Source organism: Thalassophryne amazonica, chromosome 5 (genome assembly GCF_902500255.1).
Source record: "Thalassophryne amazonica chromosome 5, fThaAma1.1, whole genome shotgun sequence".
In the NCBI taxonomy this organism is placed as follows: domain Eukaryota; kingdom Metazoa; phylum Chordata; class Actinopteri; order Batrachoidiformes; family Batrachoididae; genus Thalassophryne; species Thalassophryne amazonica.
Window position 1 is genome coordinate 116,544,469 of NC_047107.1, and position 16,710 is coordinate 116,561,178.

At 48.0% G+C, this 16,710-nt stretch overlaps 1 protein-coding gene across 1 annotated transcript in view; it reads left to right on the forward strand.

Moving 5' to 3' along the window:
* LOC117511174 (solute carrier family 12 member 2-like) overlaps nt 1-16,710 on the forward strand; it is a 146,368-nt gene that overhangs the window by 48,413 nt on the left and 81,245 nt on the right. Inside the window, exons 5-6 of the mRNA XM_034171159.1 lie at nt 3,129-3,268; nt 3,345-3,455. Coding sequence (XP_034027050.1) covers nt 3,129-3,268; nt 3,345-3,455 — 251 coding nt within the window. The remainder of the gene's footprint in view (nt 1-3,128; nt 3,269-3,344; nt 3,456-16,710) is intronic.

Here is a 16,710-nt window from a genome sequence, read left to right on the forward strand (position 1 = left end):
AATTACGTAACAACCCCAACGGTCAAAATGACCCCCTGTGAGCAAGCACTTGGCGACAGTGGGAAGGAAAAACTCCCTTTTAACAGGAAGAAACCTCCAGCAGAACCAGGCTCAGGGAGGGGCAGTCTTTGCTGGGACTGGTTGGGGCTGAGGATAGAGACCAGGAAAAAGACATGCTGTGGAGGTGAGCAGAGATCAATCACTAATGATTAAATGCAGGAGTGGTGCATACAGAGGCAAAAAGAGAAAGAACACTCTGTGCATCATGGAACCCCCCCAGCAGTCTAAGTCTATAGCAGCATAACTAAGGGATGGTTCAGGGTCACCTGATCCAGCCCTAACTATAAGCTTTAGCAAAAAGGAAAGTTTTAAGCCTAATCTTAAAAGTAGAGAGGGTGTCTGTCTCCCTGATCTGAATTGGGAGCTGGTTCCACAGGAGAGGAGCCTGAAAGCTGAAGGCTCTGCCTCCCATTCTACTCTTACAAAGCCTAGGAACTACAAGTAAGCCTGCAGTCTGAGAGCGAAGCGCTCTATTTGGGTGATATGGTACTATGAGGTCCATAAGATAAGATGGGACCTGATTATTCAAAACCTTATACGTATGAAGAAGAATTTTAAATTCTATTCTAGAATTAACAGGAAGCCAATGAAGAGAGGCCAATATGGGTGAGATATGCTCTCTCCTTCTAGTCCCTGTCAGCACTCTAGCTGCAGCATTTTGAATTAACTGAAGGCTTTTCAGGGAACTTTTAGGACAACCTGATAATAATGAATTACAATAGTCCAGCCTAGAGGAAATAAATACATGAATTAGTTTTTCAGCATCACTCTGAGACAAGACCTTTCTAATTTTAGAGATATTGCGTAAATGCAAAAAAGCAGTCCTACATATTTTTTAATATGGCCTCTTTGGCCTCCCTCTTCTCCTCCTGCCTGGTGGCTCCATCCTGAGCATCTTTCTCCCAATATACCCTGGGTCCTTCCTCTGCACATGTCCAAACATCTCAATCTCGCCTCTTTGATGTTGTCTCCAAACAGTCCCACCTGAGCTGTCCCTCTGATATCTTCATTCCTAGTCCTGTCCATCCTCATCACTCGCAAGGAGAATTCCAGCATCTTCAGTTCTGTCACCTCCAGCTCTGCCTCCTGTCTTTTTGTTTGTGTCACCATCTCTAAGCCGTACAACATAGCTGGTCTCACTACTATCTTGTAGACTTTCCCCTTCACTCTTGTAGATATTCTTTGATCACATATTACTCCTGCCACATTTCTCCACCCACTCCACCCTGCCTGCACTCTCTTCTTCACCTCTCTCACCACTCTCCATTACTTTGGACAGTTGACTCCAAGTATATAGATTGATTTTACTGCGTGAGCATTCTTTAATCAAATCTATGGTATAAATGTTGTAGATGTAACTGTTTTAATTTCAGGAAATGTTGTGAGCTCATGATTTGGGTGCCATTGTGAGATTAAGTACCTGATAGTGCAATATTTTGGAAATACAGTATGTAAAAGGTAAAAATATGCTGGTCTAATTAAGTTAATTCCAGAGCTATTTAGACTGACAAAGAAGGCCCCTTATGAGACCATATGCAAACGTGGCCCCCAAACCCCCAGCTTTTTAAGGCAATTTTTCCATCTCATTACTCTGTTAAAAAACCCATGTGAGAACCCTGACCCCTGCCTGCACTCACCTCTTAACCTCTATACCAAACTTTCCGATATTTGTGCAAGTTGACATCAAGTATTTAAACTCATCTACTTTCACCACTTCTCCTTGTTAACGGCACTATTCCACTGGGCTCCCTCTCATTCACACACATGTACTCAGTCTTGCTCCTACTGGCTTCATTCCCCTGCTCTCCAGAGCGTATCTCCACACCTCTCCAGGCGAGACTCAAATTGCTTTATACTCTCACTACAAATCACAATGTCATCTGTAAACATCATAGTCCATAGAGTCTCCTCTCTGATCTCATCCATCTACCTGTCCATCACCATTGTGAATAAGAAAGGACTCAGACCTGATCCTTTGTGTAACCTTGAATGAATCTGTCATTCCTACTTCGCATCTCACCGGTGTCATACTATCCTTGTACATGTCCTGCACTACCCTCACATACTTCTCTGCCACTCCAGACATCCTCATACAATACCATAGCTCTTCTCTTGGCGCCCTGTCATAAGCTTTCCGTAAATCTGCAAACACACAGTGTAACTCCTTCTGGCTTTCTCTATACTTCTCCATCAGTATTCTCAGAGCAAACATTGCATCTGTAGTGCTCTTTCCAGCATGAAACCATATTGCTGGTCATAGATCTTTCATCTATCTCAGTGTCTTCCATCTTCAGACAGACACTGTGTGGTTTTTGGGTGGCATTAATCAAAGCATTAGTATTATTTTTCCACTGTAGATGTGCTTCTGTTGTCTATTTTTAAGCTGCTACTGTTTTAGCCAATTATTGGTACATGTACCAAATGTCTTATACCAATACTTCCATAATACCCCGATTTGGACCCCTAACTGACAAAAAATTACAATGCCAACTGTGATGGTCAAAGAAAGGACACTATTTTTTTATCAGCAGTACTGCACATCACTGCACACCACTAGCAAAATTTACGTTCCATACTTTTTGTTGGCCTTCTTCTCCCCCAGGCTCCTGCATTGTGAGAGATGCTACAGGTGACCACAATGACACGGTGAGCGACACAGTGAACTGCACCGATGCTGCCTGCACACTGGGCTACGATTTCTCCATATGCAAAGAAGGGGGCTGTCAGTACGGTCTGATGAATGACTTCCAGGTAACACTTCAACCGCCAGCTGTCCAGACCATGGATTATAACTTGAAACTCTAGAACACGAAAGTATTTTCCGGATATAGGCAACACTGGAAATAAGTTGCATCATGAAATGAAAGAAAACATAGACAAGTTTCACCAGAGTCACATTTATTTTTGAAACATATTTCACAAAAATATACACCTCTATTTTTTAAAAAGGTGGCAGTGAATATAAGTAGCAAAAAAAAAAAGGTTGACGTGTTCCAGAAAATACCATAAATTGTGTTATAATTGTCTCTATTTTGGACACTGATTAACACTGTGTTCCCATTACCCAGGTGGAGCTTATTACCTAATATCCAGGAGCCTGGGACCAGAGTTCGGAGGGTCAATTGGTCTCATCTTTGCCTTTGCCAATGCTGTAGCTGTTGCTATGTATGTCGTGGGCTTTGCAGAAACTGTCGTTGAAATGCTGAATGTGAGGATTGACCTTTTTACTTAAACCACAGTTTGTTTATGTCTAGGAACAATATTGAATTTGTTGCTGGTTCCAGGATGTCGATGCCCTGATGACTGATGAGTTAAATGACATTCGCATAGTTGGTACTCTGACTGTTATCCTGCTGCTGGGAATCTCTGTTGCTGGGATGGAATGGGAGGCCAAGGTAAGATTGAAAATCCAAATCATGATGAAAAATGTCAATGTTCTCTCAAACATAGCTGCAGAGATACTGACAAGAACATTTGTGACGAAACCAGTGGATGTAGGCTTCAGTAGGGAAACAGCTGTAGAATATTGGGGTAGCTGCGGCAGTTAAGAACTATCCAATAACATTATCTTAGGTCTGTACTGCAAATTAAATGGGGTCACTTTGTCTTGAACGATGAGGTTCGAGAAAAAGCCAATGTCACAGATATCAGAATCAGAATCAAATTTATTGCCAAGTAAGTTCTCACACACAAGGAATTTGATCTGGTGTCATTGGTGCATACACAACAAAAAAAGGAAAGGAAAAATACTCCTGTAAGAAGAGAAGGAGTCAAATAGACAAATAGGCAAAACTATATTCACTGTCAAATAAATAACATTGTGGAATGGGGCTGTGCAACAGCTTGCAGATGTACAGTACCTTTCAGTGCAGGGATGATCAATCTGTACTTTATGGGAGTTGGGGGGCAAGGTGTCTCTGGCATTATTTATAAGTCTAACTGCGGACAGAAAGAAGGTGTTTTTGTGTCTTGACGTTTTACTCCTGATGGTACTCAGCCTTCTGCCAGAGGGGAGGGGGGCAAAAAGTTTGTGTCCTGGGTGAGAGGGATCGGCCACTATCTTCCTTGCTCATCTCAGGGCCCTGGAGGTGTACAGGTCCGGTACGGATGGCAGATTGCAGTCAATCACCTTCTGTGCTGCATGGATGATACATTGCAGTCTGCTCCTCTCCTCATCAGTGGCAACAGTGTACCAGATGGTGATGGAGGAGATGATGGACTCAATGATGGCAATGGAGAGGTTTGCCATCGTTTTTGGCAGGTTGAACTTCCTTAGCTGCCGCAGAAAGTACATCCTCTGTTGTGCTCTTTTGATGAGAGAGCTAACGTTCAGCTCCCACTTGAGGTCCTGGGTGATGGTGATCCCCAGGTAGTGGATGGACTCCACAGTGGTGCTGGGGAGCCACACAGGCTGATGGGTTTGGCCAGGACTAGGTTCTTTCTGAAGTCAACAACCATCTTAACTGTCTTGAGGGCACTGAGTTCCAGATTGTTCTGTTTGCACCAGGACACCAGGTGATTGATCTCCCATCTGTAGGCAGACTCATTGCCATCAGAGGTGAGTCCGATGAGAGTTGTATCGTCCGTGAACTTCAGGAGCTTTACAGACTGGTGACTGGAGGTGCAGCTGTTGGCGTACAGGGAGAAGAGCAGAGGGGAAAGAATGCAGCCTTGGGTGGATCTGGTGCTGATGGGCTGTGTGTTGGAGACATGCCCCCCAACTTCACGTTACGTCCTGTTGGACAGGAAGTCAGTGAACCACCTGAAGGTGGAGATGGGCAGTTGGATGAGGATGAGGTAGAGGGCTGTGTTGACAGCGTCGTGGACCGACCTGTTGGCTCTGTAGGCGAACTGCAGGGGATACAGGTGAGGATGAAATTAGCCAGAAATTGCACACAGTTGGTTGGGGCATGTTTGCTGTATGTATGATGAAAGTGTTATTATAAGTGTTATTATATTGCTTGCCTCTACTGGTGGTTGGCTCTCACTGCGGTATTGTATCACTTCCTGTTCCGGAGCACAGCGGTGTTTTTCTGTATCTGTTAGCTGTTTAATCTGCGCAGTTAGATTGATCTAGTTATCTAGATTACGATTTGTTTCCCAGTGTAATCTTTACGTGCCTTAACTAAAGCACTCCTTCTGCTGAATCATCTCTAAATTATTTACACATTATTCACTTTGCGTGTTTTTAGGAATCCGCTAGCTTAGCGTAGCTACTAGCTCTTAGCCGATTTAGCATGGCGGCTTCTCCTGTCTCTCCCGCACTTTTCTGCTCTGGGTGTGAAATGTTTAGTTATTCCTTGTAATAAGTGTAGCTTATTCGTAGCTTTGGAGGCCAGGCTGGGCGAATTGGAGACTCGGCTCCGCACCGTGGAAAATTCTACAGCTAGCCAGGCCCCTGTAGTCGGTGCGGACCAAGGTAGCTTAGCCGCTGTTAGTTACCCCCTGGCAGATCCCGAGAAGCCGGGAAAGCAGGCTGACTGGGTGACTGTGAGGAGGAAGCGTAGCCCTAAACAGAAGCCCCGTGTACACCGCCAACCCGTTCACATCTCTAACCGTTTTTCCCCACACGATGACACACCCGCCGAGGATCAAACTCTGGTTATTGGCGACTCTGTTTTGCGAAATGTGAAGTTAGCGACACAGCAACCATAGTCAATTGTCTTCCGGGGGCCAGAGCAGGCGACATTGAAGGAAATTTGAAACTGCTGGCTAAGGCTAAGCGTAAATTTGGTAAGATTGTAATTCACGTCGGCAGTAATGACACCCGGTTACGCCAATCGGAGGTCACTAAAATTAACATTAAATCGGTGTGTAACTTTGCAAAAACAATGTCGGACTCTGTAGTTTTCTCTGGGCCCCTCCCCAATCAGACCGGGAGTGACATGTTTAGCCGCATGTTCTCCTTGAATTGCTGGCTGTCTGAGTGGTGTCCAAAAAATGAGGTGGGCTTCATAGATAATTGGCAAAGCTTCTGGGGAAAACCTGGTCTTGTTAGGAGAGACGGCAGCCATCCCACTTTGGATGGAGCAGCTCTCATTTCTAGAAATCTGGCCAATTTTCTTAAATCCTCCAAAACGTGACTATCCAGGGTTGGGAGCAGGAAGCAAGTTGTAGTCTTACACACCTCTCTGCAGCTTCTCTCCCCCTGCCATCCCCATTACCCCATCCCGTAGAGACGGTGCCTGCTCCCAGACTACCAATAACCAGCAAAAATCTATTTAAGCATAAAAATTCAAAAAGAAAAATAATATAGCACCTTCAACTGCACCACAGACTAAAACAGTTAAATGTGGTCTATTAAACATTAGGTCTCTCTCTTCTAAGTCCCTGTTGGTAAATTATATAATAATTGATCAACATATTGATTTATTCTGCCTTACAGAAACCTGGTTACAGCAGGATGAATATGTTAGTTTAAATGCGTCAACACCCCCGAGTCACACTAACTGTCAGAATGCTCGTAGCACGGGCCGGGGCGGAGGATTAGCAGCAATCTTCCATTCCAGCTTATTAATTAATCAAAAACCCAGACAGAGCTTTAATTCATTTGAAAGCTTGACTCTTAGTCTTGTCCATCCAAATTGGAAGTCCCAAAAACCAGTTTTATTTGTTATTATCTATCGTGCACCTGGTCGTTACTGTGAGTTTCTCTGTGAATTTTCAGACCTTTTGTCTGACTTAGTGCTTAGCTCAGATAAGATAATTATAGTGGGCGATTTTAACATCCACACAGATGCTGAGAATGACAGCCTCAACACTGCATTTAATCTATTATTAGACTCTATTGGCTTTGCTCAAAAAGTAAATGAGTCCACCCACCACTTTAATCATATCTTAGATCTTGTTCTGACTTATGGTATGGAAATAGAAGACTTAACAGTATTCCCTGAAAACTCCCTTCTGTCTGATCATTTCTTAATAACATTTACATTTACTCTGATGGACTACCCAGCATGGGGAATAAGTTTCATTACACTAGAATCTTTCAGAAAGCGCTGTAACTAGGTTTAAGGATATGATTCCTTCTTTATGTTCTCTAATGCCATATACTAACACAGTGCAGAGTAGCTACCTAAACTCTGTAAGTGAGATAGAGTATCTCGTCAATAGTTTTACATCCTCATTGAAGACAACTTTGGATGCTGTAGCTCCTCTAAAAAAGAGCTTTAAATCAGAATGCCTGACTCCGTGGTATAACTCACAAACTCGTAGCTTAAAGCAGATAACCCGTAAGTTGGAGAGGAAATGGCGTCTCACTAATTTAGAAGATCTTCACTTAGCCTGGAAAAAGAGTCTGTTGCTCTATAAAAAAGCCCTCCGTAAAGCTAGGACATCTTTCTACTCATCACTAATTGAAGAAAATAAGAACAACCCCAGGTTTCTTTTCAGCACTGTAGCCAGGCTGACAAAGAGTCAGAGCTCTATTGAGCTGAGTATTCCATTAACTTTAACTAGTAATGACTTCATGACTTTCTTTGCTAACAAAATTTTAACTATTAGAGAAAAAATTACTCATAACCATCCCAAGACGTATCGTATCTTTGGCTGCTTTCAGTGATGCCGGTATTTGGTTAGACACTTTCTCTCCGATTGTTCTGTCTGAGTTATTTTCATTAGTTACTTCATCCAAACCATCAACTGTTATTAGACCCCATTCCTACCAGCTGCTCAAGGAAGCCCTACCATTATTTAATGCTTCGATCTTAAATATGATCAATCTATCTTGTTAGTTGGCTATGTACCACAGCTTTTAAGGTGGCAGTAATTAAACCATTACTTAAAAAGCCATCACTTGACCCAGCTATCTTAGCTAATTATAGGCCAATCTCCAACCTTCCTTTTCTCTCAAAAATTCTTGAAAGGTAGTTGTAAACAGCTAACTGATCATCTGCAGAGGAATGGTCTATTTGAGAGTTTCAGTCAGGTTTTAGAATTCATCATAGTACAGAAACACATTAGTGAAGGTTACAAATGATCTTCTTATGGCCTCGGACAGTGGACTCATCTCTGTGCTTGTTCTGTTAGACCTCAGTGCTGCTTTTGATACTGTTGACCATAAATTTTATTACAGAGATTAGAGCATGCCATAGGATTAAAGGCACTGCGCGGTGGTTTGAATCATATTTGTCTAATAGATTACAATTTGTTCATGTAAATGGGGAATCTTCTTCACAGACTAATTATTGGAGTTCCACAAGGTTCTGTGCTAGGACCAATTTTATTCACTTTATACATGCTTCCCTTAGGCAGTAATATTAGACCGTATTGCTTAAATTTTCATTGTTACGCAGAAGATACCCAGCTTTATCTATCCATGAGCCAGAGACACACACCAATTAGCTAAACTGCAGGATTGTCTTACAGACAAAAGACACGGATGACCTCCAATTTCCTGCTTTTAAACTCAGATAAAACTGAAGTTATTGTACTTGGCCCCACAAATCTTGAAACATGGTGTCTAACCAGATCCTTACTCTGGATGGCATTACCCTGACCTCTAGTAATACTGTGGAAATCTTGGAGTCATTTTTGATCAGGATATGTCATTCAAAGCGCATATTAACAAATATGTAGGACTGCTTTTTTGCATTTACCAATATCTCTAAAATCAGAAAGGTCTTGTCTCAGAGTGATGCTGAAAAACTAATTCATGCATTTATTTCCTCTAGGCTGGACTATTGTAATTCATTATTATCAGGTTGTCCTAAAAGTTCCCTAAAAGCCTTCAGTTAATTCAAAATGCTGCAGCTAGAGTACTGACGGGGACTAAAGAGGAGCATATCTCACCCATATTGGCCTCTCTTCATTGGCTTCCTGTTAATTCTAGAATAGAATTTAAAATTCTTCTTCTTACTTATAAGGTTTTGAATAATCAGGTCCCATCTTATCTTAGGGACCTCGTAGTACCATATCACCCCAATAGAGCGCTTCGCTCTCAGACTGCAGGCTTACTTGTAGTTCCTAGGGTTTGTAAGAGTAGAATGGGAGGCAGAGCCTTCAGCTTTCAGGCTCCTCTCCTGTGGAACCAGCTCCCAATTCAGATCAGGGAGACAGACACCCTCTCTACTTTTAAGATTAGGCTTAAAACTTTCCTTTTTGCTAAAGCTTATAGTTAGGGCTGGATCAGGTGACCCTGAACCATCCCTTAGTTATGCTGCTATAGACGTAGACTGCTGGGGGGTTCCCATGATGCACTGTTTCGTTCTCTTTTTGCTCTGTATGCACCACTCTGCATTTAATCATTAGTGATCGATCTCTGCTCCCCTCCACAGCATGTCTTTTCCTGGTTCTCTCCCTCAGCCCCAACCAGTCCCAGCAGAAGACTGCCCCTCCCTGAGCTTGGTTCTGCTGGAGGTTTCTTCCTGTTAAAAGGGAGTTTTTTCTTCCCACTGTAGCCAAGTGCTTGCTCACAGGGGGTCGTTTTGACCGTTGGGGTTTTACATAATTATTGTATGGCCTTGCCTTACAATATAAAGCGCCTTGGGGCAACTGTTTGTTGTGATTTGGCGCTATATAAAAAAATTGATTGATTGATTGATAAGATGAGCTCACTGATGGAACAAGAAAAGTTGGTCAGCCGCTACTTCGCTGTAAGGACACTTGCAAAAGTGTCAAGTGTGGGAAGGCTTTGGAAGAGTGGAATTGTGTGGTTAATGACGGCAGCAAGTGGAGAGCACTAACTCAACATTTCATTACACAAGTTTGAAGTATGCCATCGTAGTGTGTGTGTGAATGTTTTGTCTATATTTAGCCCTGCGATACACCTGCATCCTGTCCAGGTGTACCCCCCTCACACCCTATGTATGACTGCTGGGATAAACCCCAGCCCCACCCCCCGCCGTGACCCTTAATTGGAGTAAGTGGGTACAGAAAATGAATGAATGAATACTGACCAGATGCGGTTTTGGATGCCCAGGGTGCATTTTTTCCTGACACACGGGGGGAGTGGCACAAACACTAAAAAATAAATAACCATCATCTGTGCCGCAAAGCGGTTATCATATCACTGTGTGGTGAATTAGCAAATTGATGCTCCCCCCCGTGCAGCTGTATGCGCCCCTGCTCGCTGATGTGCACAGAACAGATCCAGTGTGAAAGGTTCGGCAGTTGCTGTGATCACCTATAAATACAATACTAACGTGATTATTTGACAATTCGGGACCAGGATTCTAGCAACATTGCCCTAAAACTACGGTCTGTGTAACAGTTTTATCAAACTATATTACACTCAACAAAAATATAAACGCAACACTTTTAGTTTTGCTCCCATTTTGTATGAGATGAACTCAAAGATCTAAAACTTTTCCACATACACAATATCACCATTTCCCTCAAATATTGTTCACAAACCAGTCTAAATCTGTGATAGTGAGCACTTCTCCTTTGCTGAGATAATCCATCCCACCTCACAGGTGTGCCATACCAAGATGCTGATTAGACACCATGATTAGTGCACAGGTGTGCCTTAGACTGCCCACAATAAAAGGCCACTCTGAAAGGTGCAGTTTTATCACACAGCACATGCCACAGATGTTGCAAGATTTGAGGGAGCGTGCAGTTGGCATGCTGACAGCACGAATGTCACCAGAGCTGTTGCTCGTGTATTGAATGTTCATTTCTCTACCATAAGCCGTCTCCAAAGGCGTATCATAGAATTTGGCAGTACATCCAACCAGCCTCATAACTACAGACCACGTGTAACCACACCCCAGGACCTCCCATCCAGCATGTTCACCTCCAAGATCGTCTGCGACCAGCCACTCGGACAGCTGCTGATACAATCAGTTTGCATAACCAAAGAATTTCTGCACAACTGTCAGAAACCGTCTCAGGGAAGCTCATCTGCATGCTCGTCGTCCTCATCAGGGCTCGACCTGACTCCAGTTCGTCGTCGTAACCGACTTGAGTGGGCAAATGCTCACATTCGCTGGCGTTTGGCACGTTGGAGAGGTGTTCTCTTCACAGATGAATCCCGGTTCACACTGTCCAGGGCAGATGGCAGACAGCGTGTGTGGCGTTGTGTGGGTGAGCAGTTTTCTGATGTCAATGTTGTGGATCGAGTGGCCCATGGTGCCGGTGGGGTTATGGTATGGGCAGGCGTCTTTTATGGACGAAGAACATAGGTGCATTTTATTGATGGCATTTTGAATGCACAGAGATACCGTGACGAGATCCTGAGGCCCATTGTTGTACCATACATCCAAGAACATTGTTGGGGAAGTGTCGTGACACGGACCCACAACAGGGGGCGTTAATGAAGGGACAATGGAATAGCCAAAAAGTAACAATTTAATGTTGTGAAGGTGCACAACGTAGTACAGACAAATACAAATATGCGGTATATCAATCTGACACAAGGTGACGTGTGGCAGGCTCGAAGATAGGAGACGTCCGGTGCGAGAAGAGCCGGATCCCACACAGCTTCCACCACCAACGGATCTGAAGAACACCGGAGCTGCCAAGCCCTGCGCGCCGGGTGGCCACTGTCTTCAGCAGTCAGACCCGGTACTGCTGGCAGAAAACAGAAACAGTTCTGGATGAGTGTGAGTTCGCACACTCAGTAATCCCACAGTCTGTATACAGTTAGGAGGGAGAACCTCCACCTCTGAATCACACACTCGTGCAGCTCCTGAGATAACCACTTATCTGGGTGGGGTGGGAGGCGAAGCCGTCGCAGTCCACACCAAACGCCAACTCAGCAGACAGGGTATCCGTCCCAGGAAAATGGCTGCAAAGAGGTCAGACTAATGCTCGGATTAAGGTTCAGCAGAGAATTAATTACCTGTATGGTAGAAGATTTCTCGGCGAGGAGGTGGAGTTGCAGTCCGGCCTTTGTAGTGGTGGTGATGGGTGACAGCTGGTGTTGATAGGTGACAGCTGTCACCTCCCGTGGCTCCGACGCCCTCTCGTGCTTGGAGCCCGCACTCCAAGCAGGGCGCCATCTGGTGGTGGTGGGCCAGCAGTACCTCCTCTTCAGTGGCCCACACAACAGGACCCCCCCCCCTCAACGGGCGCCAGGAGGCACCCGACCAGGTTTATCCGGGTGCCGGGCGTAGAAGTTGGCCAGGAGGGCCGGGTCCAGGATGAAGCTCCGTTTCACCCAGGAGCGTTCCGCGGGGCCATACCCCTCCCAGTCCACCAGATACTGGAAGCCCCGACCCTTGCGACGAACGTCCAGAAGCCAACGCACGGTCCATGCCGGCTCCCCGTCGATGATCCGGGCAGGAGGCGGTGCAGGTCCAGGGGTGCAGAGCGGTGAGATGTGGTATGGCTTGATCCGTGACACGTGAAAAACAGGATGGATCCGCAGTGAAGCTACGGCTGCCGGGCTGAGGACCTTGATGATTTGAAATGGTCCGATATACCTGTCTTTCAGTTTTTGGGAGTCCACTTGGAGCGGGATTGTCCTTTGTTGACAACCATACCTCCTGCCCGGGCTGGTATGCAGGGGCCGGGGAACGCCGGCGGTCTGCATGGGCCTTGGCCCTTGTCCGGGCCTTCAACAGGGCAGAACGGGCGGTCCGCCATACCCGGCTGGCCACCTCCTGAGGTGGGCCTGGACCGAGGGCACACCAACCTCTCCCTCCACCAAGCGGAAACAATGGGGGCTGGTACCCCAAACACACCTCAAACGGGGAGAGGCCGGTGGCAGACGACACTTGGCTGTTGTGGGCGTGCTCGATCCAGGCCAGATGGTGCTCCAGGCCATCGGTGTGCGCGGAGGTAACGCAACGGAGGGCCTGCTCCAGCCCTGGTTGGCCCGCTCTGCCTGTCCGTTCGTCTGAGGGTGATACCCGGACGAGAGACTCACGGTGGCCCCCAGTTACTTGCAGAAAACTCCTCCAGACCTGAGAGGAGAACTGAGGGCCACGGTCTGAGACGATTCCGCTGGTATCCCATGGCAGACGCACCACGTGGTGGACCAGGAGGTCTGCTGTCTCCTGGGCCGTAGGGAGCTTCGGGAGGGCCACGAAGTGGGCCGCCTTGGACAACCGGTCCACTAACGTTAAGATGGTGGTGTTGCCCTGGGACGGTGGGAGGCCCGTGACAAAGTCCAGGCTGATGTGGGACCAGGGGCGATGAGGCACCGGTAGGGGTCGGAGGAGTCCTGAGGTTCTCTTGTGGTCCGCCTTGCCCATGGCACAGGTGGTGCAGGCCTGGACGTAGTCCCGGACCGTCGGCCTCCATAGACGCCCACCAGAAGCGCTGCTGGACTACTGCCCAGGTTCACTGCGCACTCCGAGAGACAGGAGAGCTTGGACCCATGACAGAAGTCAAACCGCAGCTCTGGCCTCTGGTGGGAGTACATTTTGTTCTTCGGGCCGGATGCCCGGGTCCGGGTTCCGTGTCTGGGCCTTCCCCTGGGACGGTCTCTCTCCACGTCCCAGGTGAGATGGCCACGACAGTGGACTCGGGGATGATGGTCTCTGGGGGGTCTGACAGCTCGGCCTTGGCTTCCTCTTCATGCACCCGGGACAGTGCCATTTCCGACCGTGGGTTCTGGTCCCGGGGCGGTATGTAATCTGGAAGTCAAAGCGCCCGAAGAACAGTGACCAGCGGGCTTGCCTGGGGTTCAAACCGCTTGGCGGTCCAAATGCACTCCAGGTTCCGATTGGTCCATGAAAACCGTGAAGGGCACCGTCGCTCCCTCCAACAGGTGTCTCCCACTCCTCAAGAGCCTCCTTCACCGCCAAGAGTTCCCGATTGCCGACGTCATAATTCCTCTCAGCCGGGGTAACCTGTGGGAAAAATAGGCACAAGGGTGGGAGGACCTTATCGGACTCCACGCTCTGGGACAGCACGGCTCCTATCCCATGAGTCAGAGGCACCCACTTCCACTGCTGAACTGGCGAGTAGGATCGGGCTGCATCAAAACTGGTGCAGTCGAGAACCGGCGTTTTCAACTCCCTAAACGCGGCCTTCACACCGATCCATGCAGGTGAAGGGGACTTTTGTGGAGGTCAGCGCTGTCAGGGGGCTAGCTACCTGACTGTAGCCCTTAATGAACCTCCTGTAGAAGTTCGCAAAACCGAGGAACTGTTGCAGCTTCCAACGGCTTGTTGGGTGGGGCCCAATCTCTCACCGCCGCAACCTTGCCGGATCAGGGCGATGGAGTTAGAGGAGATGATGAACCCCAGGAAGGGACAAAGAAGTGCGGTGGAAACTCGCACTTCTCGCCCTTCACAAACAGCCGGTTCTCCAACAATTGCTGTAGGACTGACGTACATGCTGAACATGAGTCTCAGGGTCCGGAGAAAAGATGAGTATGTCGTCTAGATACACGAAGACGAACCGATGCAGGAAGTCCCGCAAGACGTCATTAACCAGGCTTGGAACGTCACGGGGGCGTTTGTGAGACCGAACGGACATGACCAGGTACTCAAAATGACCTAGTGGGGTTTAAATGCCGTCTTCCACTCGTCTCCCTTCCGGATCCGAACCAGGTGGTACGCATTCCTAAGATTGAGTTTAGTAAATATTTGGGCTCCATGCAGGGCGGTGAACACCGAATCCAACAGAGGTAATGGGATATCGGTTGCGAACCGTGATCTCGTCAGCCCTCTGTAATCGATGCATGGACGGAGTCCGCCGTCCTTCTTACCCACAAAAAAGAAACCTGCGCCCATACGGGGAGGTGGAGTTCCGGATCAAACCCGGCAGCTAAGGAGTCCCGGATGTAGGTCTCCATTGATTCGCGTTCCAGACGTGAGAGGTTGTACAGCCTGCTGGACGGATACTCAGCGCCCAGAATCAAATCGATGGCGCAATCGTACGGTCGGTGCGGGGGAAGGGCGAGTGCCAGATCTTTGCTGAAGACGTCAGCAAGATCGTGGTATTCACTTGGCACCGCCGTCAGATTGGGGGGGTCTTTGACCTCCTCCTTAGCTGTCTCACCGGGTGGAACCGAGGATCCTAAACACTCCCGGTGGCAGGTTTCGCTCCACTGCATCACAGCCCCAGACGGCCAATCAATCCGGGGATTGTGTTTCAACACCCAAGGAAAACCCAAAATCACTCGGGAGGTAGAAGGTGTTACATAAAACATAATCTCCTCCCTGTGATTCCCAGACACCACCAAAGTCACTGGCTGTGTCTGGTGTATGATTAATGGAAGAAGAGTGCCATCTAGTGCTCGTACCTTCACAGGGGAAGGCAGAGCCACCAGAGGGAGCCCTACTTCCTTTGCCCATCTGCTGTCCAGCAGATTCCCTTCCGACCCCGTGTCTACAAGTACTGGGGCGTGAAGGGTTAAATCCTCACTAAGAATTGTGACTGGGATTCGTGCTGATTTTCGGGGTTCCCCCGCGTGCGTGTTATGGCCCACCCTTAGCCTAGTTTCTAAGGACGGGCGTAGTAGTTTGACCGTTTTGGGACAGTTCCTCTGTATGTGACCACTAGATCGACAGAAAAAACACTCCCCCGCGGGCCAGCCTCCTTTGTCTGTCATTTGATTTCATTTTGGCCCTGCTCATGTCCATAGCTTCATCAGCAGGGGGAGCTGTAGCCACACGGGGCCCTCTGGCTGTGGAGCGTGGGGACGGCACCCTTTCGGACCCGGAAGGAAGAGGGACGCCCCGTGCCCGGTCACGCCCCCGGCCCTGCTCCCGACGGTGTTCCTCTAACCGGTTGTCTAAGCGTATAACAGGTCGACAAGCCCGTCAAAATCCCGCGGTTCCTCCTTAGCCAGCAGGTGCTCCTTCAGGACCGGAGACAGTCCGTTTATGAAGGCGGCGCGGAGTGCAACGGTATTCCAGCCGGACCTCGCAGCCACGATGCGGAAGTCGACTGCATACTCGGCTGCACTCCGGCGCCCCTGTCGCATTGACAGTAGCACACTCGAAGTGGTCTCGCCTCTGTTGGGATGATCAAAAACCTGTTTGAACTCCCTTACAAACCCAGCGTATGACGTTAGGAGCCGTGAGTTCTGCTCCCAGAGCGCCGTAGCCCAGGCGCGTGCCTCTCTTCCAAGCAAATGAACAACATAAGCCACCTGGCTAGTGTCTGACGCATACATGACGGGACGCTGTGCAAAGACGAGCGAGCACTGCATTAGGAAGTCTGCGCACATCTCGACACAACCTCTGTACGGCTCCGGAGGGCTTATGTATGCTTCAGGGGATGGTGGGGGGGGGGTCGTTGAACGACCAGTGGAACGTCTGTGTCTGACAAGGGACCAGCAGGAGGAGGTGCTGCAGTAGCGCCTTGCTCGTGCGCCTCCACCCTGGCGGTGAGAGCCTCCATCCTCCGATTGAGGATAACGTTCTGCTCGGTTACCAGATCCAACCGAGCAGTGAAAGCGGTTAGTATTTGCTGCAGCTCCCCTAACACGCCTCCTGCTGGCGCCTGTGCACCTTGCTCTTCCATTGGCCGTTCAGGCTCGAGTTGACGCCCCTCAGGATCCATGACGCTGGCCGAGAAATCCTGTTGGGGAAGTGTCGTGACACGGACCCACAACAGGGGGCGTTAATGAAGGGACAATGGAATAGCCAAAAAGTAACAATTTAATGTTGTGAAGGTGCACAACGTAGTACAGACAAATACAAATATGCGGTATATCAATCTGACACAAGGTGACGTGTGGCAGGCTCGAAGATAGGAGACGTCCGGTGCGAGAAGAGCCGGATCCCACACAGCTTCCACCACCAA